General features: G+C 40.9%; 1 protein-coding gene across 23 annotated transcripts in view; it reads left to right on the top strand.

Annotated features, from left to right (window-relative positions):
• PWWP2A (PWWP domain containing 2A) overlaps positions 1-26,558 on the top strand; it is a 64,678-nt gene that overhangs the window by 9,452 nt on the left and 28,668 nt on the right. For 7 of the 23 annotated variants that reach the window (XR_002522849.2, XR_004183873.1, XR_004183872.1 and 4 more), the window contains exon 2: positions 19,959-20,923. Coding sequence is in view for 6 of the 23 variants with exons in the window: in XM_021939933.2 (XP_021795625.1) it covers positions 19,959-20,923 (965 nt within the window). In the remaining 17 variants the exon portion in view is untranslated. Of the gene's footprint in view, positions 1-1,431; positions 1,502-19,958; positions 24,037-24,366; positions 24,684-26,558 lie in introns of those variants that run through there. The other 16 variants (XR_004183870.1, XR_002522847.2, XR_004183878.1 and 13 more) reach the window with 7 other exon arrangements.

Raw genomic sequence — 26,558 nt, 5'->3', positions numbered from 1 at the left:
CTTAGGAACAAACTGAAAGGGCAAGAACCACAGCCTTATCAAGGCCTCTCTTAAAAGCCTCTCCTTGTTTTGGGTCAGTAGAAATGATTATGGATATCTTACCTGCTAGCAAACTTTTAGATCTATATCTTAAACACAGTCCCAAGTTTAGTAATTGCAAACATAAGAAAATTGAACCTCTCGAGACTGTTTGCAAAGAGCAAAAGCCTTCAGCCCAGGCTTCTGAAGAGGTAGTTCTTCACTTCTCATAGTTACAAAGCCACCTGGAAATCCTTAAAAATCTTCTTGCAGAAGCTTTTTTTTTTTTTTTTTTTTTTTTTTTTTTTGGGAGACGGAGTCTCACTCTGCCGCACAGGCTGGAGTGCAGTGGCCGGATCTCAGCTCACTGCAAGCTCCGCCTCCCGGGTTCATGCCATTCTCCTGCCTCAGCCTCCCGAGTAGCTGGGACTACAGGCGCCCGCCACCGCGCCCGGCTAGTTTTTTGTATATTTTAGTAGAGACGGGGTTTCACCATGTTAGCCAGGATGGTCTCGATCTCCTGACCTCGTGATCCGCCCGTCTCGGCCTCCCAAAGTGCTGGGATTACAGGCTTGAGCCACCGCGCCCGGCCACTGCAGAAGCTTTTAAATGGGAGGAAAAAAAGGGGAAAATCCTGAAAGGTCTTTCTGAATCATTTTTTTTGGGGGGGAGGGGGAGACGTGACAGGAAACAAGGAATCATGAAGTAAAGGTTTATGCTTGAAAATGCTTGTGTAGCCGGGTGCAGTGGATCATGACTAATCCTAGCATTTTGGGAGGCTGAGGCGGGTGGATCACTTGAGGCCAGAAGTTTGAGACCAGCCTGGCCAACATGGCAAAATACCATCTCTACTAAAAATACAAAAATTAGCCGGGTGTGGTGGTGTGCACCTGTAATCGTAGCTACTCAGGAGGCTGAGGCACAAGAATTGCTTGAACCTGGGAGGCAGAGGTTGCAGTGAGCTGAGATCGGGCCACTGCACTCCAGCCTCCGTGACAGAGTGAGACTCTTATCTCAAGAAAAAAATAAATAAAAACTTGTATGGCTGGGCATGGTGCCTCTTGCCTGTAATCCCAGCACTTTGGGAGATTGAGGCAGGAAGATCACATGAACCCTGAAGTTTGAACCAGCCTTGGCAACACACTGAGACCCCATCTCTTAAAAAAATACTTGTGCATTTTAATTTTGTGGTATGTGTGTATTAAAGGGTGTAGCTAGCTGTTTATTTCAGAGTTGATGTTTTTACAAATACCGACTGTGTGTGTATACACGGGGGTACTGTTGCATTAAAAATAATTGATGATTTTCTTAGGAAACTTCAGTTTTCACTAAGTTCTTAAAAGCAATTTGTGGAAAATTTACTTGTTTTTTGGAGGAAATATAAACCAAGACAACGATTTCTTTTCTTTACAGAGACCATGAAACGTATGGTGCAATAGCCCTTCTTTTGGTGGGAAAAATATACAGCCATTCTGGTGAAGCAGTGAGTAGTGGTATCAGTAGCTTATACTACAGTGTCCAGGTTGAGAACTTAGGCCCTCGAGTAGTATGCTTGAATGATTGTGTTGTGGTACATTACAAGTAATATTTTTTTGGTGATTATTTTGCTTATATGCCAAGATGTCAATAAAGGCTTTACACAGTGAAACAGAGAAGAGGCAAGTGCCAGTCACTCCCTGACTCATACAGCTTTAGGTCGCCCACTACTGTGCAGTATGTGTTGAGAGTGGGCTCTTCCATTGCATGTTGCATTAATATGATGTTTTTCAGAAGTGATTATTAGTTGGGCATTAAACCTGGTTTCATTCTGAGTCTAAAGAATCCTCCAGGCCACTCTGTCTATGGGGTAGCCCTGCTCTGTCTAGGGAGAGGCTACTCTAGAAAAAAATAAAAATAAAAAAAAAAATTATAAAGAATCCTTTAATAAATTATGGAATTAAAAATAAAACTTAAAAGTAGATTTTATACACTAACTAGATGTGTTATATACAAACTAGGCCCAGGCATGTTTTATTGGACTTGGGGTTTCCTTTTTTTTCATTTTTGAGATGGAATCTCGCTTTTGTCGCCCAGGCCAGAGTGCAGTGGTGCGATCTTGGCTCACTGGAACCTCCGCCTTCAAACAGAGAATTGTGCCTCAGCCTTCCTAGTAGTTGGGATTTCAGGTGCCTGCCACCATACTTGGCTAATTTTTGTATTTTTAGTAGAGACAGGGTTTCACCATGTTGGCCACGCTACTGTCGGACTCCTGACCTCAGGTGATCCGCCCACCTTGGCCTCCCAAAATGCTGGGATTACCGGTATGAGTCACCGTGCCCGGCCTGGACTTGGGTTTTTTTTTTTTTTTTTTTTTTTTAGACAGAGTCTCTCTCTGTCGCCCAGGCTGGAGTGCAGTGCGGTGGCACGATCTCGGCTCACTGCAACCTCCGCCTCCCAAGTTCACGCCATTCTCCTGCCTCAGCCTCCCAAGTAGCTGGGACTACAGGCTCCCGCCACCACGCCTGGCTAATTTTTTGTATTTTTAGTAGAGATGGGGTTTCACCATGTTAGCCAGGATAGTCTTGATCTCCTGACCTCGTGATCTGCCTTCCTCAGCCTCTCAAAGTGCTGGGATTACAATCGTGAACAACCGCGCCTGGCTGTACTTGGGGTTTCTAATGAGGTTTTCAACCTCTTACTGTAAATAAGACTGTACTTTACTGTGTACTATTTTAAAGTAAAGCTCTTGTTGAAACAAGGTCTAATCTTCCTAAGATCAGGTTTTCTGTGGGGACTGCTAAAGAGTTTATATATTATGTGCTTATCTTCACTGTAATGGCTGAGTTAATTTCGTATTGATAAAAAATGAAAGATGTATTAGTAGTTATTTTTGTCTATAAAGTGCATCATTATTTCTTGGTATTTATTTATCCTGTTTTCCCTAAATTCTTGAGTAAATTCAGACACACAGTACCAGGAGAATAGAAGCTTGCGGTAGTGGCAGGTATTGCAAGAAAGTAATTGGAGATTAAGTTACGTTCTAGGTAGATTTAATATAGAATGCCTTTACTAAACACTTTTGGGCAGTGGTTGTCAAAACAAATGTGCATAGATTTCTGAGCTTCATTCCATCATTTTGCATTTTAAACAAAGTGATTCTGACACAGAAGATTCTTGGACCATTTGGAGATAACTGATTTTTAGGGGGTAGTTTGCCAAAGTATTTAATAGAACAATCAATTTGTTAAGCCTATTTTAAAGGTTTCCAGTTAAGGCTGGTCATGGTAGCTCATGCCTGTAATCCCAGCACTTTGGGAGGCCAAGGTGGGTGGCTCATTTGAGGCCAGGAGTTCGAGACCAGCTTGGCCAACATAGTGAAGCCCCGTCTCTACTGAAAATACAAAAAAAATTAGTCGGGCATGGTGGTATGCACCTGTAATCCCAGCTACTTGGGAGGCTGAGACATGAGAATCACTTGAGCCCGGGAGGTGAAGGTTGCAGTGAGCTGAGATCTCCCCACTGCAAACTAAGCAGTCTATCATATGTGGGGATGGGCAGCTTGGGTGGCTGATCTAAATCCTTATTGTAGAGCTGGTAATTAGTCTTGCAAATGATTTCCTGAATCTATAAGTTTAAGTAGCCCATTATTTTCATTTCTTTACCCTTGAACCAATTTTGTGCAGTTGGTTTACTATAGAATAGTGGATTTTTAGCCTTTAAAACTCGAGTATCCGGCCGGCGCTGTGGCTTGCTACTATCTCTAGCACTTTGGGAGCCGATGTGATCATTTAGGAAGTCAGGAGATCGAGATTATCCTGAGCATCATTTGTGAAACTCAAGCTCTACTAAAAATACAAAAACTAGCCGGGTGAGGTATGGCACTCAGTCCCAGCTACTCGAGGCTGAGGCAGGAGAATGGCCTAAACCCGGAGGTGGAGCTTGCAGTGAGCTGGGAGATCCGCCACTGCACCCAGCTCATGACAGAGGGAGACCTCGCCTCAAAACCCAAAACTCATAATCCCTATAATACTAATTTCACTTTTTTGCATATTTCTTGTTTTTTTAATGTATTTTTTTTTTTTTTTTTTTTTTTGAGATGGAGTCTTACTCTGTCGCTTCAGGTTATGTATGCAGTGGCTTGATCTGAGTCACTGCAAGCCCGCCTCCCCGGTTCTTCATTCTCCTGCCTCAGCCTCTCTGGGCATCTGGGACTACAGGCTCACTCACCGGCTAACTTTTTATATTTTTAGTAGAGACGGGTTTCACCTGTTAGCTGCCAGGATGGTCTCTGATCTCCTGAATTGATGACCCGCCTTGGTCTCCCAAAGTGCTGGGATTACAGGCGTGAGCCTCTGCACCCGGCCTGTATGAGGTTTTAAATTTTTATTTTTTCCTGCATATTTCTACCATCTAAGAAGGTTGCCACGTTTTAGTTTCTGTATTTTATAGTAGCTACTATGTATTTTCAATTTCTATGCTAAGTCCTGTGCCAAATACTTTGTTTACATTGTTTCATTTAATTCTGGCAAATCTGCTGAAGTAAATTCTATTAATCCCCATTTCATAGATAGACACCAAGGCTCAGAGGTTACTTAAGCAAAATTGCCTAAAATTCTAAATGTTAGATAATAGTAGATATATTCAAGAGGGCTTTTTGAATGATACACAATTCTCTAGGATTTGAAAACCTTGTTCTAATTAAAATGTACTTAACTATATTTTGCCATACCACTTAGTTTATGGTTTTGCTGGGGAGTTAACCTGGCAGTTAGAAATAAGAGTTCTCTGTTCCTCACTCACCCAGGCAACAGCTATTTGTTGTAAACATTAATTACTCTTCAGTTCAATATAGTGAACTTTGGACATTTTTGGAAATCATATTTCTTCTATATGGTCCTGGATCTTAAGTTGATAACATGCTGTTTTGCCTTGATTGGCCTGGACCTGGCAGTAGTGAAACCCACTTGTTCGCGCAGAGGGAAATACAAATTGTCAGTTTCGAGTTTTTTGATGGAGTTCGCTTGCCGCCTTCAGGCCGGAGTGCAGTGGCTGGATCTTCGGTCACCCGCGTCCCCAGCCCTCCGCCCGTTCAGCATAACGGCGGTGGCGCCTGCCACCATCGCCGGCCTTTAGACGGTTCACAGCTGACATCCTGCTCCCATCTCGGATCCACCATCCGCCCAGCGCTGGATGCGTTTGTTTCAACGCGTTCGCCCAAATGAAACACCAGTCGTTTCGGTCGTTAACAACGACATTCAATGGCGGCGATCAGCGACCAAACAAAACGTTGTAAAATCCCGAAGATTCTTTTCTAAGATGGAGTCATCTGTCACTCAAATCTGAGCAGAGACTGCCCCACGCAACCTCCCAAGTCTGCTTTGTCCTCCTGTTTCAGCCTCAGCCTACCAAGCAGCTGAGACCACAGATGTGTGCCACCATGCCTGGCTAGTTTTTTCGTATTTTTAATGGAGATGGGGTTTCACCATGTTGGCCAGGCTGGTCTCCAACTTCTAACCTCAGGTGATCCTCCCACCTTGGTCTCCCATAAAAAAGATTATTTTATACCGCATTTAATTTATTTGGAAAATGTCAAGTAGGTTGCTGTAAGTGATGTATTAATACAAAATTGAAATCAAGATTGTCTGATCTTAAAAATATTTTGCAGCCAGGCGCAGTGGTTCACACCTATTATCCCAGCACTTTGGGAGGCTGAGGCATGTGAATCATGAGGTCAGGAGATCGAGACCGTCCTGGTTAACATAGTGAAACCCCATCTCTACTAAAAAATACAAAAAAAAATTTTCTGGGCGTGGTGGCAGACGCCTGTGGTCCCAGCTACTCAGGAGGCTGAGGCAGGAGAATGGCGTGAACCTGGGAGGCGGAGCTTGCAGTGAGCCAAGATCGCGCCATTGCACTCCAGCCTGGGTGACAGAGTGAGACTCTGTCTCAAAAAAAAAAAAAATACATATATATATTTCATATATATATATATTTTGCCCACTTTGTGACTGTTATAATTTTCTTGGATAGTTATTTAAAAAGGAATTTCCATTTAGGGAGTTAAATAATTTGAATACTGTACAGATGTTATTTTTTCTTTTGAAAAGACTGAAGCATAAGTGTTTTCTATCTAGTTGTTTCCATTTTTATTTTCAAACTTAATTATACAGGTAAGGTTTTTTTAGAGGATTGTTTGAAGGCATGTGGTTGGGAGCTTAAAATGTAAATTATTAGAGTTTAAACTTTTCCTCTCCAGAGCTGCCTGTGATTTATAAAAGAAGATTGATAAATATACTTTTTTTAAAGATTGAGTAATTTTTTTTTTTCTTTTATTGAGACAGAGTCTTGCTGTGTTGCCCAGGCTGGAGCACAGTGGCACGATCTCAGCTCACTGCAACCTCTGCCTCCTGAGTTCAAGTGATTCTTGTGTGTCAGCTTCCCGAGTAGCTGGGATTACAGGTGTGTACCACTGCACCTGGCTACTTTCTTTGTATTTTTAGTAGAGATGGGGTTTCACCGTGTTGGCCAGACTGGTCTTGAACTCCTGGCCTCAAGTGATCCACTTGCCTGGGCCTCCCAAAGTGCTGTAATTACGGGTGTGAACCACTGTGTCCGGCCAAGATTGAGTACTTTCTTATGGTCAGAAATATCTTTATTTTTTCAGCCTTTCTCCACACCAGTTGATTTTATAAGACACTGTTTTTAATATTGCTAAAGTCTTCTTCCCTCCCACCCCCTATCTATTTGAGTACTCTGCAGACTGCCCTTGTAATACTTGGAGCTTTTAATTAAAAAATTATCCAATGCCATACAGTAAATAAAATCAAATACATTTTAATATAATAGCTACCAAATATTTTGCCCACCTACTGTGTTCTAGACCCTATGGTATAAGCACTCATGTATATGTATTATTTAATCTTGCTGAAAATTCTATCAAGATTGTTGACTACAATTTGAAAATACAAAAAGTTCTGAAAACTGAACTTCTTTTGTTTCTTTTTTGGTGATAAAACGTAACCTGACCTGCAGTGATGTAAGGCTATTTTCCCTATTTATCCATCCCATTTAGTATGCTTTCATTTTATTTCAGTGCTGAAACATTAAATGCTTGATAATGGCATGCTTATTATCTCCTGAAAATCAGAAAAATTGTGAATTCTGAAGCCTGTCTACCACTTCAGGATTCAGACAAGAGCATGCAGACCTGTTAGCTCCCTCTCTCTCTTGGTGAAGAGAAGTTAAGTAACTTAATGAAATGAGGGGAGACTGTGGTTAAGAACCTGACTTCGGGCCACTTCCTGGATACATATACTGGCTCTACTGGGAGAGCCACTGGATCGCCTTCCTTGGGAAGGTCACTTTCCGTTTCTGTGCTTTAGTTTCTTCAGCTATAAAATAGGGACAGTAATAGTAGTTTACTAATAGGTTTGCTGTGGTGATTAAATCAATTAATGTAATTACACATTTAGAATAATGCCTTGTATATAGCAAGTGCTATATAAGTATTAACTATTATTACTTTTTTTTTTTTCTTGAGACGGAGCTTTGCTCTTGTCGCCCAGGCTGGAGTGCAATGGCATGATCTCGGCTCACTGCAGTCTCCACCTCCCGGGTTCAAATGATTCTCCTGCCTCAGTCTCCTGAGTAGCTGGGATTACAGGCATGTGCCACCATGCCCAGCTAATTTTTTGTGTGTTTCTCTATGTTGGTCAGGCTGGTCTCAAACTCCTAACCTCAGGTTATCTGCCTGCTTTGGCCTCCCAAAGTGCTGGGATTACAGGTGTGAGCCACTGTGCCCAGCCAAACTATTATTACTTTTATGAACTAGGTGCTAAGTGGCAGAACTCTTAATAGGATGAATGTGACAGTAGTTTTTTCTTTTTATTTATTTTTTTGAGATGGAGTCTCACCTGGTTGCCCAGGTTGGAATACAGTGGCGTGATCTTGGCTCACTGCAACCTCTGCCTCCTGGGGTCAAGATATTCTCCTGCCTTAGCTTCCCGAGCAGCTGGGACTGCAGGTGTGCACCACCATGCCTGGCTAATTTTTTTGTATTTTCAGTAAAGACGGAGTTGTACCATGTTGGCCAGGCTGGTCTCGAACTCCTAACCTCAAGTGATCCTCTTGCCTTGGCCTGCCAAAGTGCTGGGCTCACAGGTGTTAGCCACTGTGCCTGACCGACAGTAGCTTTTGAAGTCACTTAACATGGGTTTGCTTTTGAATATCCACTGAACCTGCATCCTGTTATTCTGTGGCCTACAGTTTAATAGGAGCATCTTTAAAATGCTTTGAAAGGATCTGTGGAAGTTTCAGATAATACCTGTGAAGTGTTACTTTCCCTTTTTTTATCTTTTTGAGATGGAGTCTCACTCTGTTGCCCAAGCTGGAGTGCAGTGGCGCTGTCTTGGCTCACTGCAAGCTCTGCCTCCTGGTTTCACGCCATTCCCCTGCCTCAGCCTCCTGAGTAGCTGGGACTACAGCCGCCCGCTACCATGCCCGTCTGATTTTTTTTTTTTGTATTTTTAGTAGAGATGGGGTTTCACCGTGTTAGCCAAGATGGTCTCGATATCCTGACCTTGTGATCCACCCGCCTTGGCCTCCCAAAGTGCTGGGATTACAGGTGTGAGCCACCACACCCGGCCTACTTTCCCCTTTTAATTTGGAAGAATGACAAAATTTTACTAGGGAATGAGGTAACAGTTGCTTGCACAGTGGAGGGTGGGGGTGTTTCTTAATCTTTTTTTCTCATTAACACCTGGGGGCTGATGGCTTATGAGAAAATTGTTACAGTCTTTTAGTAGGTAAGTTTTGTCCCTACAGTCCCCTTCTGGCATGCTTGCTTTCTTTTTTCCGTTTTTCTTCTTTATTTTTTGAAAAGGAGTCTCTGTCGCTCAGGCTGGAGTGCAGTGGCGTGATCTCGGTTCACTGCAACCTCTGCTTCCCAGGTTCAGGTGATTCTCCTGCCTCAGCCTCCCGAGTAGCTGGGACTACAGGCGCGTGCCACTACGCCTGGCTAATTTTTTATATTTTTAGTAGAGACAGGGTTTCACCGTGTTAGCCAGGTTGGTCTCCATCTCCTGACCTCATGATCTGCCCGCCTCGGCCTCCCAAAATGCTGGGATTACAGCTGTGAGCCACTGCGCCCGGCCTGTTCTTTTTTTTTTTCTCCCTTAGAGACAGGGTCTCTGTTGCCCAGGCTGGAGTGTAGTGGCATGATCATAGCTTACTGCATCCTTGAACTCCTGGTCTCAAGTGATCCTCCTGCCTCAGCCTTCTGAATAGCAGGGACTACAGGCCTGTGCCGCCACACCTGGTTAATTGTTTTATTTTTAGTAATGACAATGTCTTGAACATCTAGGCTCAAACAATACTCCTGCTTTGGCCTCCAGCAGTGCTTGGATTACAGGGATGAGCCACAGCGCCTGGCCACCAGTATGCTTTCTAAACATTATGGAAAAGGGCTCATATTTGAGAATATAATGGAAAGGAAATTATTTTTGTGTTCTTCTTTGTAATTTTTAAATGATGGGATCAGACTAGAATAGCTGTGCTTAAGTTTTTTTTTTTTTTTTTTTTTTTTTGAGATAGAATCTCTCTCTGTTGCCCAGGCTGGAGTGCAGTGGCGTGATCTCGGCTCACTGCAAACTCTGCCTCCCAGGTTCAAGCAATTCTCCTGCACCAGCCTCATGAGTAGCTGGGATTATAGGCACCCACCATCACGCCCGGCTAATTTTTTTGTATTTTTAGTAGAAACGGGTTTTGCTATGTTGGCCAGGCTGGTCTTGAACTCCTGACTTCAGGTGATCCACCCACCTCGGCCTCCCAAAGTGCTAGGATTACAGGTGTGAGCCACCGTGCCTGAGTCACGTTTTTAACAAAGTAATTTAGACACATTTAATCCACATCACTAGACAGAAGACTTCGCTAGTCTCTCTCTCTCTCTTTTTTTTTTTTTTTTTGAGGCAAAGTCTCACTCTGTCATCCAGCCTGGAGTGCAGTGGTGCCATCATGGCTCACTTCAGGCTTGACCTTCTGGGCTCAAGCGATCCTTTCATCTCATCCTCCCAAGTAGTTGGGACCACAGATGTGTGTCACCACACTCAGCTAATTTTTTAAAGAGACAGCGTCTGCCTATGTGGCCTAGGCTGATCTCAAAATTCCTGGCCTCAGGTGATCCTCCTGCCTCAGCCTCCTAAAGTGCTAGGATTATAGGCATGAGCCATCACTATCACTCTCAGCCAGTCTCCTCTTTTTCTTTTTTAGTTTTTTTTTTTTTTTTTTTTTTTTTTTTTTGAGACAGAGACTCACTGTGTTGCCCAGGCTGGAGTACAGTGGTGCATCTCAGGTCACTGCAACCTCTGCCTCCCAGGTTCATGCGATTCCCCTGTCTCAGCCTCCTGAGTAGATGGGATTATGGACGCACACTGCCAGGCCCGGCTAATTTTTTTGTATATTTAGTAGAGGTGGGGTTTCACCACATTGGCCAGGCTGGTCTTGAACTCCTGGTCTCAAGTGATCCACCCACCTCGACCTCCCAAAGTGTGAGATTACAGGCGTGAGCTACTCCTCCCATCCAGCCTTCTTATTAAGAGACTGGTTGTTCTCCATCTATCACACTCTTAAACTGACAGCCCTCTCCACTCAGGTATGCTCACCAACATGCCCTCCTCTTTTTCTGCCAGTGGATCACCTTTATTTTATTGCTTATTTAAGCCTCTGAATCCTTAGTAATATTCAGAATGGATAACTAGTCTTCACCATTTACCACTGTCTGTTTTGCTCTTCACTTAATCTGCTTGAGCCTTTCTAGTTCCCATTCCCTGCAAAGCCCATTTCCTGATCACTAATCCACGGTGATTTCTTTCCTTCTGAAGACTGTAACCTCATTTAGCATTGACTGGTACATTCTGGTCTCACCTACTGAAGCTGTGACCTAGGGTTGAGACTGTTTTATACCATCAGACCAGTTAGCATACTTGTTTTTTAAGCATTTTATTTATTTTTAAGAGATGGGGGTCTCACTATGTTTCATATAGAGTTATGCTTAGTGATAATTGAGGTGAATTTGCTGGCATTTGCACTTAAGTGGGATAGATTTTCTTTTTTGTGTGCTTTCTTTGCATAGAAGTATTGGTGGAACTAAGTAAACTGAATTCATGCTTTTTACTTTTTTAGCTTCTTATTTTTAGATAATTTAAAACATAGCAGGGAATTCTTGTAAACTCTTTCTAGAGAGAGTCATTTGTAACATTCTGCCACATTTAATTTGTCATTCTCTATGTAAATAAATTTGTTTCCTGAACTGTTTGAGGCTGAGTTGAAGACATCATTCTCCTTTACTTATGCTTGAGCATTTCTTTTCTAAGATCAAAGGAAAACTGTAGCCACAGTATAGTTTTCAAATTAAAGAAACATTGATAGAATACTTTACTTTGTATCTCACGTTTCATTATTTCTTCAATTTTTCCAATAGAAATTTCCTTCAATGTGTTTTTTCTTCTCTAGTAAATGATTATGTATTACATTTACTTGCAACATAATTATGTAGCAATTATGTAATAAGGACTGTTCCTCAATTTGGATTTGCCAGATACTACTCCTGAGAGGGTTAGGTTACGCAGGGAATGTTGTGTTCTCGGGAACACCACATCTGCAGGCCTATGATAGCCATGTGCCCTCATTGGCAATGTAAACTTTGATTCTCTCTCAGGTTAGGGTGTTGTACTGTTTCTCCACTATGTAATTACTGTTTCCCTTGCACTAATAATTCTTTACTGTGCCAATGTATTGCTTTTCATAAAACTTTCCTCTCTATATTTAGCTAGATATACATTTTTTTTTTTCATTGTTTCATATTTTAATTTTTTACTTAATTTTGAGATCAGGTCTTGCTATGTTGCCCAGGCTGGACTTAATTAAACTCCTGGCCTCAAGTGATCAGCCTCTTGAGTAGCTAGTATTACAGGCTTGAGCCACCGTGCTTAGCTGCATTTTTTTTGTCTTTTTTTTTGAGGTGGAGTCTCGCCTGGTTGCCCAGGTTGGAGGGCAGTGGTGCGATCTGTAAATTCCACCTCCCAGGTTCAAGTGATTCCCCTGCTTCAGCCTCCCAAGTAGCTGGGATTACAGGCGCATGCCACCACGCCCGGCTACTTTTTGTATTTTTAGTAGAGACAGGGTTTTGCCATGTTGGCCAGGCTGGTCTTAAACTCCTGACCTCAGGTGATCGCCTGCCTTGGCCTCCCAAAGTGCTGGGATTACAGGCGTGAGCCACCATGGCCAGCCACGCATTTTTTTTTTTTTTTTAAATGGTTGGTTCTTTCTGTGTTGCCCAGGATGGCCTCGAACTCTGGTTCAAGTGATCCTTCTGTTTTAGCCTCCTAAATACCTTGGACTATGGGAATGCCTACCTTAGATACACATTTTTAAAAGGCTTTTGAAATTGTAAAAAAAAAAAAAAATAACAAAATGTATTTTAACCATTAAGGATACAGTTCAATAGTGTTAAGTACATTCACAGTGTTGTGAAGCAGATCTCCAGAAGTTTTTCATCTTGCAAAACTAAAATTCAATAGTTTTTAAACAACAGCTTCCCATTTCTCCTTTTCCACCTGCTATAAACTATTCTACTTTCTGCTTCTGTGAATTTGACTACTTCAGATACTTCTCATGTAAGTGGATTCATACAGTATCTTTTTATGATTGGCTTACTTAATGTCCTCAAGACTTATTCATGTTGTAGCATGTGCCATGACTTCCTTTTTTTTTTTTTTTTTTTTTCGAGACAGAGTCTTACTCTGTCACCCCAGCTGGAGTGCAGTGGCATGATCTCTTTTCACTGCAACCTCTGCCTCCTGGGTTCACACAGTTTTTGTGCCTCAACTTCCCAAGTAGCTGGGATTACAGGCATGCACCACCATGCTCCACTAATTTTGTATTTTTAGTAGAGACAGGGTTTCACCATATTGGCCAGGCTGGTCTTGAACTCCTGACATCAAGCAGTCTGCCTGCTTCAGGCTCCCAGAATGCTGGTATTATAGGTGTGAGCCACCACACCTGGTCTATGATTTCAGCCTTTTTAAGACTGAAAATACTATTTTGTATAATATATTTATATATCTATATATCTCTGTCTAGCTCACACGTTGTTGTCCTTTCATATGTCAGTAGACAGTTGGGTTGCTTCCACCTTCTACCTTTTGGCTAATATCTCTTTGAGATCCTGCTTACAATTCTTTTGGATATGTACCCAGAAGTGGGATTCCTGGATTGTATTATAATTCCATTTTTAATTTTTTGTGGTAAAATTTTTTTTCTTTTTCTTTTTTTTTTTTTTTGAGACGGAGTCTTGCTCTGTCACCCAGGCTGGAGTGCAGTGGCCGGATCTCAGCTCACTGCAAGCTCCTCCTCTTGGGTTCATGCCATTCTCCTGCCTCAGCCTCCTGAGTAGCTGGGACTACAGGCACCCGCCACTTTGCCCGGTTAGTTTTTTTTTGTATTTTTTAGTAGAGACGGGGTTTCACCGTGTTAGCCAGGATGGTCTCGATCTCCTGACCTCGTGATCCGCCCGTCTCGGCCTCCCAAAGTGCTGGGATTACAGGCTTGAGCCACCGCGCCCGGCCTGTGGTAAAATTTTCTTTTGCATTTAGCTGTTTCATTTTTTTCTCAGGTTAAACTTTGACATCGTAACCAGTCTTACAAAGAGATGAAATATGAACCACAAGAAGCTTGCTTCAGTTTTACCTCTTCTGTGATTTAGTCTGCTGCTGTTTGTAAGGCAAGGTAGTTTCTAAAATCATTGGCTCAAAATAAAAAGTGAATCTGGGTATTATTTTTTTTTTCTTTTTCCTTTTTCTGTAGAGATACCATCTGGATATGTTGACCAGGCTGGTCTTGAACTCCTGACCTGAGGCTATCCTCCTGTCTTGGCCTCCCAAGGTGCAGGCATGAGCCACCATTCCTGCTCATGGCCTTTTTTTGTTTTGTTTTTGAGACAGGGTCTCTGTCACCCAGGCTGGAGTGCAGTGGTGCAATCATGGTTCAAGCGATTCTCCCACCTCAGCCTCCCAAGTAGCTGTGACTGCAGGCATGTGCCACCACGCCTCGCTAATTTTTATTTATTTTTATTATTATTTTGAGAATGGAGTCTCACTCTGTCGCCCAGGCTGGAGTGCATGCAGTGGTGCGATATTTTGACTCACTGCAGCCACTGTGTCCCAGGGCTGTTCTCCTGCCTCAGCCTCCCCAGTAGCTGGGACTATAGGTGTGCACCACCATGCCTTGCTCATTTTTGTATTTTTAGTAGAGATAGGGTTTCACCATGTTAGCCGGGCTGGTCTTGAACTCCTGACCTCAGGTGATCCGCCTGCCTTGGCCTCCCAAAGCGCTGGGATTACAGGTGTGAGCCACTGTGCCTGGCAACACAAAGTAACTATTAAACCCTAGTGTTCTTCCCCCTTAAAATTTTGACACTGGCCAGGTGCAGTGGCTCACGCCTGTAATCCTAATACTTTGGGAGGCCAAGGAGGGCCGATCAGTTGAGGCCAAGAGTTTGAGACCAGCCTGGCCAACATGGCGAAACTCCATCTCTACTAAAAATACAAAAGTTAGCTGGGCATGGTGGCACACACCCACTTGGGAGGCCAAGGCATGAGAATTGCTTGAACCCAGGAGGGGGAGGTTGCGGTGAGCTGAAATCAGGCCACTGCGCTCTAGCCTGGGTGACAGAGTGAGACTCTGTCTCCGAAAAGAAAAACAAAAAAACACATTTTTTTTTTTGGCACTTACTCCTAAATTATTAAGAAGATATTTACTTTAAAAGAATTTTGAGGCCGACTGTGGTGGCTCACACCTCTAATCCCAGCACTATGGAAGGCAGGTTGATTGAGCCCAGGAGTTCAAGACTAACTCTGGACAACATAGGGAGACCGCTTCTCTATTAAATGAAAAAGAATTTTTTTTGTTGAATAACATTCACAGAAAGTTTTATTTTCAAAGAATTACAGATTTGCAGACAGTTGCAATATTTTTAATTAAGCCATAATACCTGAATTGTTTTACTTTAGAATCTTTGGGTAGTAGTTAAAGACTGAAAGTGGATAAGGGTTAGGAGTCACTAATACATTAACACATGCCTTTATGCTGTACAAAGTGGGTAGAGTATCTTATTACTCAACTTTTTGGGAGTATTTGTAGAAAGTTCTTTTGGAAAACTTAAAGCAAAGGATACCAGTCAGCCTTTCACCTAAACACTTACTCAATAAAATCTTGGTGAGCATTCACATGAAACATAAATGTCTTCCCTTAGGAAAAGCTAAAGCCAAGGTGCTTGCTAAAATACCAGATCCCAGTTCCACTGTAGGAAAGTTTTATGATTTATGTTTTGGGCAGGGCTTAGGAATTTCCACTGCAAACACTCCGAGGAGTTGTGATGTAATTTTTCTCAGATTGTACTTGAAGAATTAGGGTTTTATTTTTATTTTTATTTTTTATTTTTTTTTGAGATGGAGTCTTGCCCTGTCACCCAGGCTGGAGTGCTGGAGTGCAGTGGCATGATCTCGGCTCACTGCAACCTCAGCCTTCCCCCGAGTAGCTGGGATTACAGGCGTGCACCACCACGCCTGGCTGATTTTTGTATTTTTAGTAGAGATAGGGTTTCACCATGTTGGTCAGGCTGGGAGAAATTAGGGTTTTTAAGGGACCATAGTTTTGTTTCTGCTTTATATTCTTATCCATATATCCTTATATACATGTATGAAACAGATTCATTGCAGTTACAGATATTTACTTCTACTTTTACACTCTGATTTTATTTGAATCATAGTGTGACCCCTGAAATTGATTTCAAAATTAGTGTCTCCATCCTTAGTTTGGTAACACTGCCTTAGGTATTATCTGTGTAAGGGTGACAGCAGGATTACTGAGATGAAGCGATCCCCATTTCTTCTTAAAGTGATTTATCTTTTTGGTCCTTTGAGGATGTTTTATTATTATTTAGATACATTTTTCTGCTTTGCTAGGCATTCACTACCCACACACAATTACCAGTTTTATTTCCTCTTTTCCCCCTCTTTGTAGTTTTCACTACAGTTTTCACTCATCGTTATACAATTAGGTGCTTCTTCCCTATGTTATTAAAAGCGTTTAACACTTGGGTATTTTGTATGCTTATGTGGGAACAGCAAAGAAGAAAAACAATCCAGTTGCGAAATAGTAACATTCTTACTGAACTTCATAAAGATAAACATATCAGATTCCATTACTTGATATAAACAGCTGTAAAGTAATTGGCTGGGCCATACTTGCATTGAGAGTATGAATTAAATATATGGGAAGGACCCTAAACTCTAGCAAAATTGGCTTGTTGCAGTGGCTCTCGCTGTAATCCTAGCACTGTGGGAGGCTGAGGCTGGTGGATCACTTGAGGCCAGAAGTTCAAAACCAGCCCGGCCAACATGGTGAAACCCCATCTACTAAAAATATAAAAATTAGCCTGGCGTGATGGCATGTGCCTGTACTCCTAGCTACTCAAGTGGCTGAGACATGAGAATAGCTTGAACCCAGGAGGCGGAGGTTGCAGTGAGCTGAGGTTGCGCCACTGCACTCCAGCCTGGGCGACAGTGAGAGTCTGTCTCAAAAAAACAAAACAACCCCCCCCCCCACCAAAGAAACCTCTAGTAAATTATTAGGTGTTTTTTGTTTTTGTATTTGTTTTATTTCTTTTTATTTTATTTGAGACGGAGTCTCTCTCTGTCTCCAGGCTGGAGTACAGTGGTGTGATCTCGGCTCACTGCGACCTCCGCCTCCCGGGTTCAAGCAATTCTCCCGAGTAGTTAGGACTACAGGTGCGTGCCACCATACCCAGCTCATTTTTGTATTTTTAGTAGAGACGGGTTTTCACCATGTTGGCCAGGCTGGTCTCGAACTCCTGACCTCAGGCCTCCCAAAGTGTTGGGATTACAGGCGTGAGTCACTGCCCCGGCCTTTTTTTTTTTTTTTTTTTTTTTTGAGACAAAGTCTTACTCAGTTGCTCAAGCTGGAGTGCAATAGTGCGAACATTGCTCACTGAAGCCTTGACCTCCCGGGCTCAAGCAATCCTCCCACCTCAGCCTCCCAAGTAGCTGGGATCACAGGTACACACCCCCATACCAGGCTAAGTTTTCTATTTGTAGAGACATGGAGTCTTCCTGTGTTGCCCAGGCTGGTCTGAAACTCCTGGACTGAAGCAATTTGTCCACCTCACCCTCTCAAAGTGTTAGGATTATAGACGTGAGCCACTGCATCAGGCTTTAGGTTATTAGTTTGAAAATAAGATTAAATCACTTACATGAAGCAAATTAAATAAAGTAAATTTTAGCCAAGGAAAATGGCTGCCGTGTATTGACCTATTGATCTTTATCTGAATCCTTTAAGGTCGGAAATAGTGTTTTATTTTACACATGCAAAAATGAGTTTAGAGGATACAAACAGTTGATAAAGATAGCTGTGAAAATTCACCTCAAACATTAAGGTAAGTATGGTTTAGTTAGTCCTAATAAAAGGAAGGGAGCTGGGTATGGTGGCAGGTGCCTGTAGTTCCAGCTACTCGGGAGGCTGAGGTGAGAGGATGGCTTGAGTTCAAGAGGTTGATGCTGCAGTGATCCATGATTGCACCACTGCATTCCAGCCTGAGTGACAGAGTGAGACTCTGTCTCTATAAAAAAATTTTATAAATCAATAAGAGGAAGGGCACTTCTCTTTATTCAGCTATTGAAACATCATGTGAATGTGTGATGGAGGCAAAATGATGCCTTCTTATGAGTTAGAAAATGTTATTGTTAATGCAAGTAGTGGTATTACATCAAATAAGTCACATTGTTTATGTTGGTTCTACATTAAAACACAAGCACCTCTTTTGTCCTGTCATCTTTTGAAAAAGTGGTTAATGAGCTCCTGTGTACTGTGTAAGAAAGCGTTAAATGCTTAAAGTTACTTTGAGTTAAGTAGTCAGGAAGCAAACACTTGGTTACCAGAAGTTAGAATGGAGAAAGCAGCTTTCTGTGCAGTCTGATACAATAGGAGGGTACCTTTCCTTTTTGGACTAGCCGAGACCTAATCTTTTCCTACCGTAGGTAAAAAAGCCTTTCCTTTTTATGTTTTGTAAGTATTTGCTGTAAGTTATTGGTTTGTGGTAGCCAGGCTAACAAAGACTTTGGGGAAAAAAGTATTCAGGTGCTAGAATAGTATCTGGTGTATGCTGGCTCTTTGTAAATCCTGCCCACGTTTAGGTTTGTCTGCAGCTGTTAGTACCTAATATCCGGAGTTCTTCCTAGCAAAGGTATTCTGAACCTTTTTGGGAGCATAAGGACATTTCCAGCTGGACACGGTGGCTCACATCTGTAATCCCAGCACTTTGGGAGGCTGAGGCGGGCAGACTGCTTGAGCTCAGTCATTCAAGACTGGCCTGGACAACAGAGTGAAACCCTGTCTCTACAAAAAATACTAAAATTAGCCAGTCATGGTGACGTGTGTCTGTGGTCCCAGCTACATGGGAGGCTGAGATGGGAGGATTGCTTGAGCCTAGGAGGTCGAGGCTGCAGTGAGCTGTGATGGTACCACTGCACTGCACCCTGGATGACCGAGTGAGATCCTGTCTTTTTTTTTTTTTTTTTTTTTTTTAACATTTTGGAGAATCTGGACACTGAAGATTTGTAATGTAGAAAAACAGACATATTTAACATTGGCATCTAGTTTTGTAGGTTCCGCGTGACTGACTACCCGAAGCCAATCTTTGGGTTTAGGTCTAAGCTCTTTGCCTTACAGGACTGGCATTACAGTTGTATTGTATTAGATACTGTTGGAATCAAATAGTGCATACAGTCAACATGCTAACATATATGCTGAAATTATTTGGTAGCGTGATTTGATTTTATGTGAAGAAAACTTAGTATAGCAAGTTTATTTTAAGGTTTATTTTAAGGATCAGGTTCTTGGTATTCAGCCCAGGCACGTTAAAACACTGTTATTTCTAACTCTGTCAAATAAGGTTATTAAAAACTGAGAATTTTAAAGATTTGTATTAGGTACTGTGGTGTGCAAACAGGGTCTGGACCCGTAACAGTTTTCAAATCAGTTTAATGGGTCTGACTAGCCTTAAAACAAATGAAGTAGACCAGAGTAGAAAAGAAATTATGTATCACAAAATACACAGTTAAGTACTTGGTGAAACTTTTGCTTAAGTTTGTGTATTTATGTATATATGGATGCATGTATACATTCATAAGTGTTTTTATTGGATTGCAGTGCAGATATATTTCTTAATATGAGATGATTTAAAAAGTTAGAAAGCCACAGCTCTGTAACTGTTTGCTTCGGAAGTAGTTTGAGTATCTGAGTTCTTGATATTTTTGTGTTTTGGGAGACAGAATAGGTAACTAGTTAGGATGCAAGAGTAGAAGAGCAACTTTCTTTGAATCTTCAGTGATTAACCAATAAAGTTGAGATGGGATTTTACTCATTAAATAGCTTTGGATAGTTAAGGCTGAATTTGCTTTGTGGAAGTTTTGAAAGCTGTTATAACCAGAGGAAGAAATATATGTGTGTTTCACAAAAGTTGTAGTTGCATTTACTGAAAATGTTGTATATGGTTCAGTGAATGAAATATATGTGATGCTTAACATAAAGCTGTCTGAGAAAACATTGTTTCTGATTCAATACTGGAAATACCTATTTTAAGTATAGTCAACTATTCTTGCATTGCTTAGGGCAGCTGTTTGTTTTTACCAAAAATGTAGGACCTAAAGAAATGAAGGTCTCTGGACTTTTGGGGGAAGAGATAGTAGATTTTTGTGTTCTTGTTTTTTAATATGAAGTAGTTTTCGGGAAAGGTTATGTAAGTAAGCATCAGGTGTTGTTTACGTTTAAGAAATTGAATTATAGATGTTAACTTAATGTCTTCTTTTTTTCTTCCATTTCTTTCAAAGGTTTGGGCCCCATGGTATCCCTGTGACAGTATTTCCCAAAAGGGAATATAAGGATAAACCAGAAGCCATGCAGCTCCAAAGTAATACATTCCAAGAAGGGACAGAAGTCAAGTGTGAAGCAAATGGTGCTGTTCCTGATGACCCTTCTCCTGTCCCGCATCCCGAGCTGAGTTTGGCTGAAAGCCTGTGGACTTCCAAACCACCACCTCTCTTCCATGAAGGAGCACCTTATCCTCCCCCTTTGTTTATCAGGGACACATATAACCAATCAATACCTCAGCCACCTCCTCGGAAAATTAAGCGACCCAAACGAAAAATGTACAGGGAAGAACCCACTTCAATAATGAATGCTATTAAACTACGACCCAGGCAAGTTCTGTGTGATAAATGTAAAAACAGTGTTGTTGCTGAAAAAAAGGAAATTCGAAAAGGTAGTAGTGCAAGTGACTCTTCTAAATATGAAGATAAAAAACGGAGAAATGAAAGTGTAACTACTGTGAACAAAAAACTGAAAACTGACCATAAAGTGGATGGGAAAAACCAAAATGAAAGCCAGAAAAGAAATGCTGTGGTTAAGGTTTCAAATATTGCTCACAGCAGAGGCAGAGTCGTAAAAGTTTCTGCTCAGGCAAATACATCAAAAGCTCAGTTAAGTACTAAAAAAGTTCTCCAGAGTAAGAACATGGATCATGTGAAAGCTCGGGAAGTGTTAAAAATTGCCAAAGAAAAGGCACAAAAGAAGCAAAATGAAACCTCTACTTCCAAAAACGCACATTCAAAAGTCCATTTCACACGTCGATATCAGAATCCTAGCTCAGGTTCCCTTCCACCCCGGGTTCGTTTAAAACCACAGAGGTACAGGAATGAAGAAAATGACTCTTCTCTGAAGACAGGACTTGAGAAAATGCGGAGTGGCAAGATGGCACCCAAGCCCCAGTCTCGCTGCACCTCTACCCGCTCAGCAGGTGAGGCCCCTTCAGAAAATCAGAGTCCCTCAAAAGGCCCTGAAGAGGCCAGCAGTGAGGTTCAGGACACAAATGAAGTGCATGTGCCTGGTGAGCAGGATGAACCACAGACATTGGGCAAAAAGGGCAGCAAAAACAATATCTCTGTTTATATGACCCTAAATCAAAAGAAATCTGACTCCTCCAGTGCTTCAGTGTGTAGCATTGATAGCACAGATGATTTGAAATCTTCCAACTCTGAGTGTAGTTCTTCTGAAAGCTTTGATTTTCCTCCAGGCAGTATGCATGCACCTTCCACCTCCTCCACTTCCTCCTCTTCAAAGGAAGAGAAAAAGCTCAGTAATTCCTTGAAAATGAAAGTCTTTTCCAAAAACGTCTCTAAATGCGTCACACCAGATGGCAGGACCATATGTGTAGGGGACATTGTTTGGGCCAAGATATATGGCTTCCCTTGGTGGCCAGCCCGTATTCTTACTATAACTGTGAGCCGGAAAGATAACGGCCTTTTAGTCCGACAGGAGGCCCGTATTTCATGGTTTGGGTCTCCAACAACATCTTTCCTTGCTCTTTCACAACTCTCCCCCTTTTTAGAAAACTTCCAGTCACGCTTTAATAAGAAGAGAAAGGGCCTGTATCGCAAGGCTATCACAGAGGCCGCTAAGGCTGCCAAGCAGCTGACCCCCGAAGTGCGGGCTTTGTTGACACAGTTTGAAACGTGAACATGGACAGTAAGGTAGGCAAGACCATTGGAAGTCACCACAGATTTTCTAGTCTAGTTAGGAATAATTTCTACGAAATAGCTTGGCCGGATTGGAGAGAGAAGTTGCACTCAGTTGGCTGGCTTTTTAATACTTACCTTATAGCCATTTTTAGACTGAGAAGCTTAAACTGAACATATAATCAAATTTTGTGTTAAGGAAATGAGATTTTAGCAGTATTTTTCAGTTTTGAAGTTCAAAACCATCCCAAGGCATAGGAGCCATAGCCTCAACTGAAATTGAATTTTTGTAGGGACTGTTAATTGCCATTTGTACCTAATACTGTATATATACACATATATATACATATATATATGAAATATAGCCTGTCACTGTGTGACACAGGTTGCATATTTGGGATTGCAGTAAGGGCTTGGTGAGCTGGGGGAATAGTGTGGATATTTAATGACTACTTGTTTTTTAAATAATGAACACTTAGCCTTCTTATGCGCATAATGGTGTAAAAGTTAGGTGGTTAGGTGTTTGATAAACAGATGCTTGCTATTCAGTTACAGACTGGGGAAATAGCCCAGTGTTTGGGATTAAAACTGTCAAGACTGGATAGGTGTTAGTCATCACTGTCTTTCGTCTGGTGGGGATTTAATAAAGACTTTCAAGCTTCTGGTTTGGGAGTTTAGATAGGTTTGATTTTGGATTTGTAAATAGTTGATTGCTAAATTTGGTCAGATTTCTCCTGACTGGCTGTTCCTAAATTCTTAGGATATGTCCCAGTAAAATTACACTTTGTGAATTAATTGTCATATGTGTAATTGTTGCATTTTGGATGTACCTAATTTGATAATTAAAACAAAATAATTTCCGTTTAAGGTATCTGTTTGCAGGTCAGAAAATGAGAAAATGTAATTGTGTAATGCTTTGAAATGTAAAAAAAAAAAAAAACAAAAAAAAAAAACTAAATAAAATCAACTAAATCCAAATTATTTGTGTGTGTTTCTCAAAAAGCTTTGAAAAATTTCAAGATGGTAGAAAATTATTCTTTGTAAGAGTGTTTAGAAGAGATGAAAAAATCAAACTTTTATTTTGCTATTTGCCCTATCAGGGAGTATATTATCTGAGATAAGAAAACTTCAAATAATGAGAGATGAATCAGTATATTCTCAAAATAAGATTTTATAGTATAGAGGTTTGATAATGCTTTTAGATTTGATACCCCCTTCCTGCCAATTTCTCATAAATGTGTGAATTTTAATTTTTAGCCTTAATATTTCATCACATGCTTCCTTTTTTTACATTTGGGTAATTACAACCGGTCTCTTCTGTTTGGTTTTCTGCCTCATATATCACTGCTTTTGGGGCTAGTAACTTAGCTTACTATTTTTCTACATGGTCCATCTGTCCCTAAGATTTGATTTCTTATTTTCCATTTTTAGCTTTGTATTAGTAGTGAGAAATATATCTGATTTGCTGTGGAGGCAAGTTTATCTCAAGATTTTTAAAGTTGCTTTCATACGTTTTGTGTCTTAACAACTTTTGGATATCTAATTTCAATACTTTTAGAAATTTAAAAGTGTTAGCAGTTTTTGTGGATTTCTAAATCCAATTTGAAATAGTTATGGAACGCATAATGAAAAGATTAATGGAGGTTGAAAATCAATAGTCTTGTCAGCTTTCTTAAGGTTATGAACTGGTTACGAATTTCTGCAAAAGCAAGTGGAATTTCTTCTGGGGAACTCAATGCTTTTTGATTATTATGAACACACAATTTAAAAACATGTTTCACTTGAGTAGAACATATTCTTTCCTGCAAACAGAAACAACTATACTTAAAAAAAAAAAATTCTTTGATTGAAATTCACAGTGTGGTTGAGAAGTTATAAGGAACTATCCTAAAAGATTTTCCAAGTATTTGTTTCAGATTAATGAACTTGTTAATTCAGGTGTTTTTAAAAGTTTGAAATCTAAAGTTCAGAAAGACTTAAAAATCACCAAAACATGTAATTCCAAGGCTGTGTGTAATGATCCGGGTGAGTTTTATCTTAACAGTGGTTTGAAGTGGACATTACTAATATGGTCAAGTGCTTGGTAAATGTGCTCTTGTGGCATAAACCAAATTTGATTTGTTTCAGAAGCCATGGGGAAAGAGAAGAAAGGAAAAAAAATCATGATTGTTGAATATAAAATAACATTCAGTTTTGTAGAACACACCTTTGAGGAAAAGGTTGAGCATATCACAAATGATATTATGCCAAATGACCCCTTTGCTTTAAACTGGCAGTCTGGCATATTTCATTTGTAGTTTCAGTAGGGAAGCAAGTTTTAAAGGATCTCTCTAATCTTAAATGTGTATTCTAAACTCTAATAGCTGAATATTAAAAACTTTTGTTCCAATGGAAATGTCTTAGATACATTTGTCCAGTATCTACTGCAGATGGAGATATAGTTGAATTGGGTAGTTATAGCCACTTTATATTTCTCTTTGAAATGATAAAAGGCACTTATTCTTGATATGGAGATAACAGAAGTGGGTATTTTTTTTCCCTTTGCAGTGGGAGTAAACTGGCTTAGACCAAATCTGCGGCTTAAATAACGGTCGTGGCTAAAACAAAGGATTGGCAAAGGGAGAAACCAAGTGAAGGAAGAGTTGTGAAAGCTAAGAATGTCTTTATTTCTGGAAATTCTCAGAAATGTAAAGCATCAGAGTATTTTTCCCTTTTTACTTTCTAGAATTTATAGACCAGGAAGCTGACTAATCATTTGGAAGGAACATCCATTCAACTCTCATTTACAGATGTGGAACCAAAGACCACAAACAATTATCTGTGAGAGGCCAGGTGCGGTGGCTCATTCCCATATTCCTTGAAGTTTGGAAGGCCAAGGTGGGATGATTGCTTGAGGCCCGGAGTTGGAGACCAGTCTGGACAACATAGACCCCTGTCCCCCCTGCCATCTCTGCAGAAAAATAAAAACTTAGCCCGGCATGGTGGTGCACACCTATAGTCCCAGCTATTCGCCTGTATCCTAGCTACTTGGGAGGCTAAGATGGCTTGAGCTCAGGAGTTGGAGGCTGCAGTGAGCTATGATCACACCACTGCACTCTGGTCTAGGCAAGAGTGAGACCCTGTCTCTGAAAAAACCCTATATATCAGTGAGGTAGAGAAAGTGGGATTCACTAGTCTGAAGCCTTTTTGTATGACTTGGTGGTGTGTCCCCAGATGGTTTTGATGGGGAAGAAATCTGTAAATAGTAACTGTAGATCGGTACTAAGTTGAAAAAGCAGGAATTTTGATGTGATAACAGACTGGAGGCAAAGAACAGGGACTAAAATCAACTAAATGAATATATCTTCATTAGTGAGCTGGAGTATCTAAATTGCAAAATATTAAATTGAGTTACACTCCTATTTAAGCAGGTTGTACTTTTCTAAAAATTGGTTATGTTGAAAAGGTCACAAGTCTGTAGAATAACTGAATTGGGAATTGGAAATACCTTAAGTCTGTAATTTGTATCTAAAATTAGGTTTTCCCTTTGAAGTTGGGAATTTTCTATGGTCTGTGCTGCATGCTTTCACTTTTATTAGTACTTACAGCTGAAGAGATGGGCAGATGTCTAGAAAAATTAATGTTTTGATTCAGGAATTTGTGCCTAGTGATGGCCTCCAATAGGGAATTTTCCAGAGAGAATGAAGACTCATTTTCTAAGTTGAGGCAAATGTAGTTTTTGTTTTGGTATTGTTCTTATATTACAGCTATTAAAACAATCTCTTAAAAAATGCCAGATATGGCCGGGCACGGTGGCTCATGCTTGTAATCCCAGCACTTTGGGAGGCTGAGGCAGGTGGATCACCTGAGGTCAGGAGTTCAAGACTAGCCTGGCCAACATGGCAAAACCCTGTCTCTACTAAACCCCGTCTCTACTAAAAACACAAAAATTAGCTGCGCATGGTGGCATATGCCTGTAATCCCAGCTACTTAGGAGGCTGAGTCAGGAGAATTGCTTGAACCCAGGAGGCGGAGGTTGCACTCCAGCCTGGGTGACAGAGTGAGACTCTGTCTCAAAAAACAAAACAAAAAACATGCTGGATGTAAGGGAATTCAGAAACAGGATGCCATGCCAGTTTCCAGGAGAAAATAAAACGGCGAGGGTGCATTAGTTACCTCTACCTGGTTCTGATTTAGTTAATAGGCCCTTCATATTCCAGATATACAGTTTGTGTAGATTTACTGTATTCCTTCATTCAACAAATGAACAGGATTAAAAAATGAAAGCATTAGCTAATAGTAATACGCTTTGTTGTGCCATTTTCAATGAAGGAATAGGAAGTTTAAAGTCACCGTGATATAGCTGATCTGTGTATTTTAATTTTCCAGGGTATTTTGGTGTCATTACCATGGATAATTGACACTAACATAAGATAAACAACTCTCTGTCTTATCTTTACTCAAGTAAGAAACCTAACATTTATAGATCCAAACAGGTTTTTTTTTTGCCTTTCCTTGTGGCATTGTGTGGAAATCACTTTCTCCTTGTTATATTAATGGAGCACTGTGATCTTTTTGTGTGGTATTTGAAAAATTGTGGTTAAATAGATGTAAAATTTATCATCTTAATCATTTTTAATTATACAGTTCTATGGCATTAAATACATTCACAATGTTGTTCAACTATCACCACCTTCCATCTGTAATTTGGTTTTGATAGAAATCTTTTAAATTTGGGATGGCATTTTCTAGAAGGTGTTGGAAATTAAGTTATAAGAGTGTTTTTCTTGGTCAGTGGTATGATTGGAATATGCTGCTGGCATTGCCCCACTTCCAGGATTCCTTCCTGATCAATCTGTAGTCCTATACAAGGAAATGACTGTAGCTTACAGTGCTAATTGGTACCCCCCCCAACTTTTTTTTTTGAGATAGGGTCGC

The sequence above is a fragment of the Papio anubis genome, chromosome 5 (genome assembly GCF_008728515.1).
Source record: "Papio anubis isolate 15944 chromosome 5, Panubis1.0, whole genome shotgun sequence".
Taxonomy (NCBI): Eukaryota; Metazoa; Chordata; class Mammalia; order Primates; family Cercopithecidae; genus Papio; species Papio anubis.
Note: the sequence above shows the minus strand (reverse complement) of the source record. Positions and strands in the feature narration are given on the sequence as shown.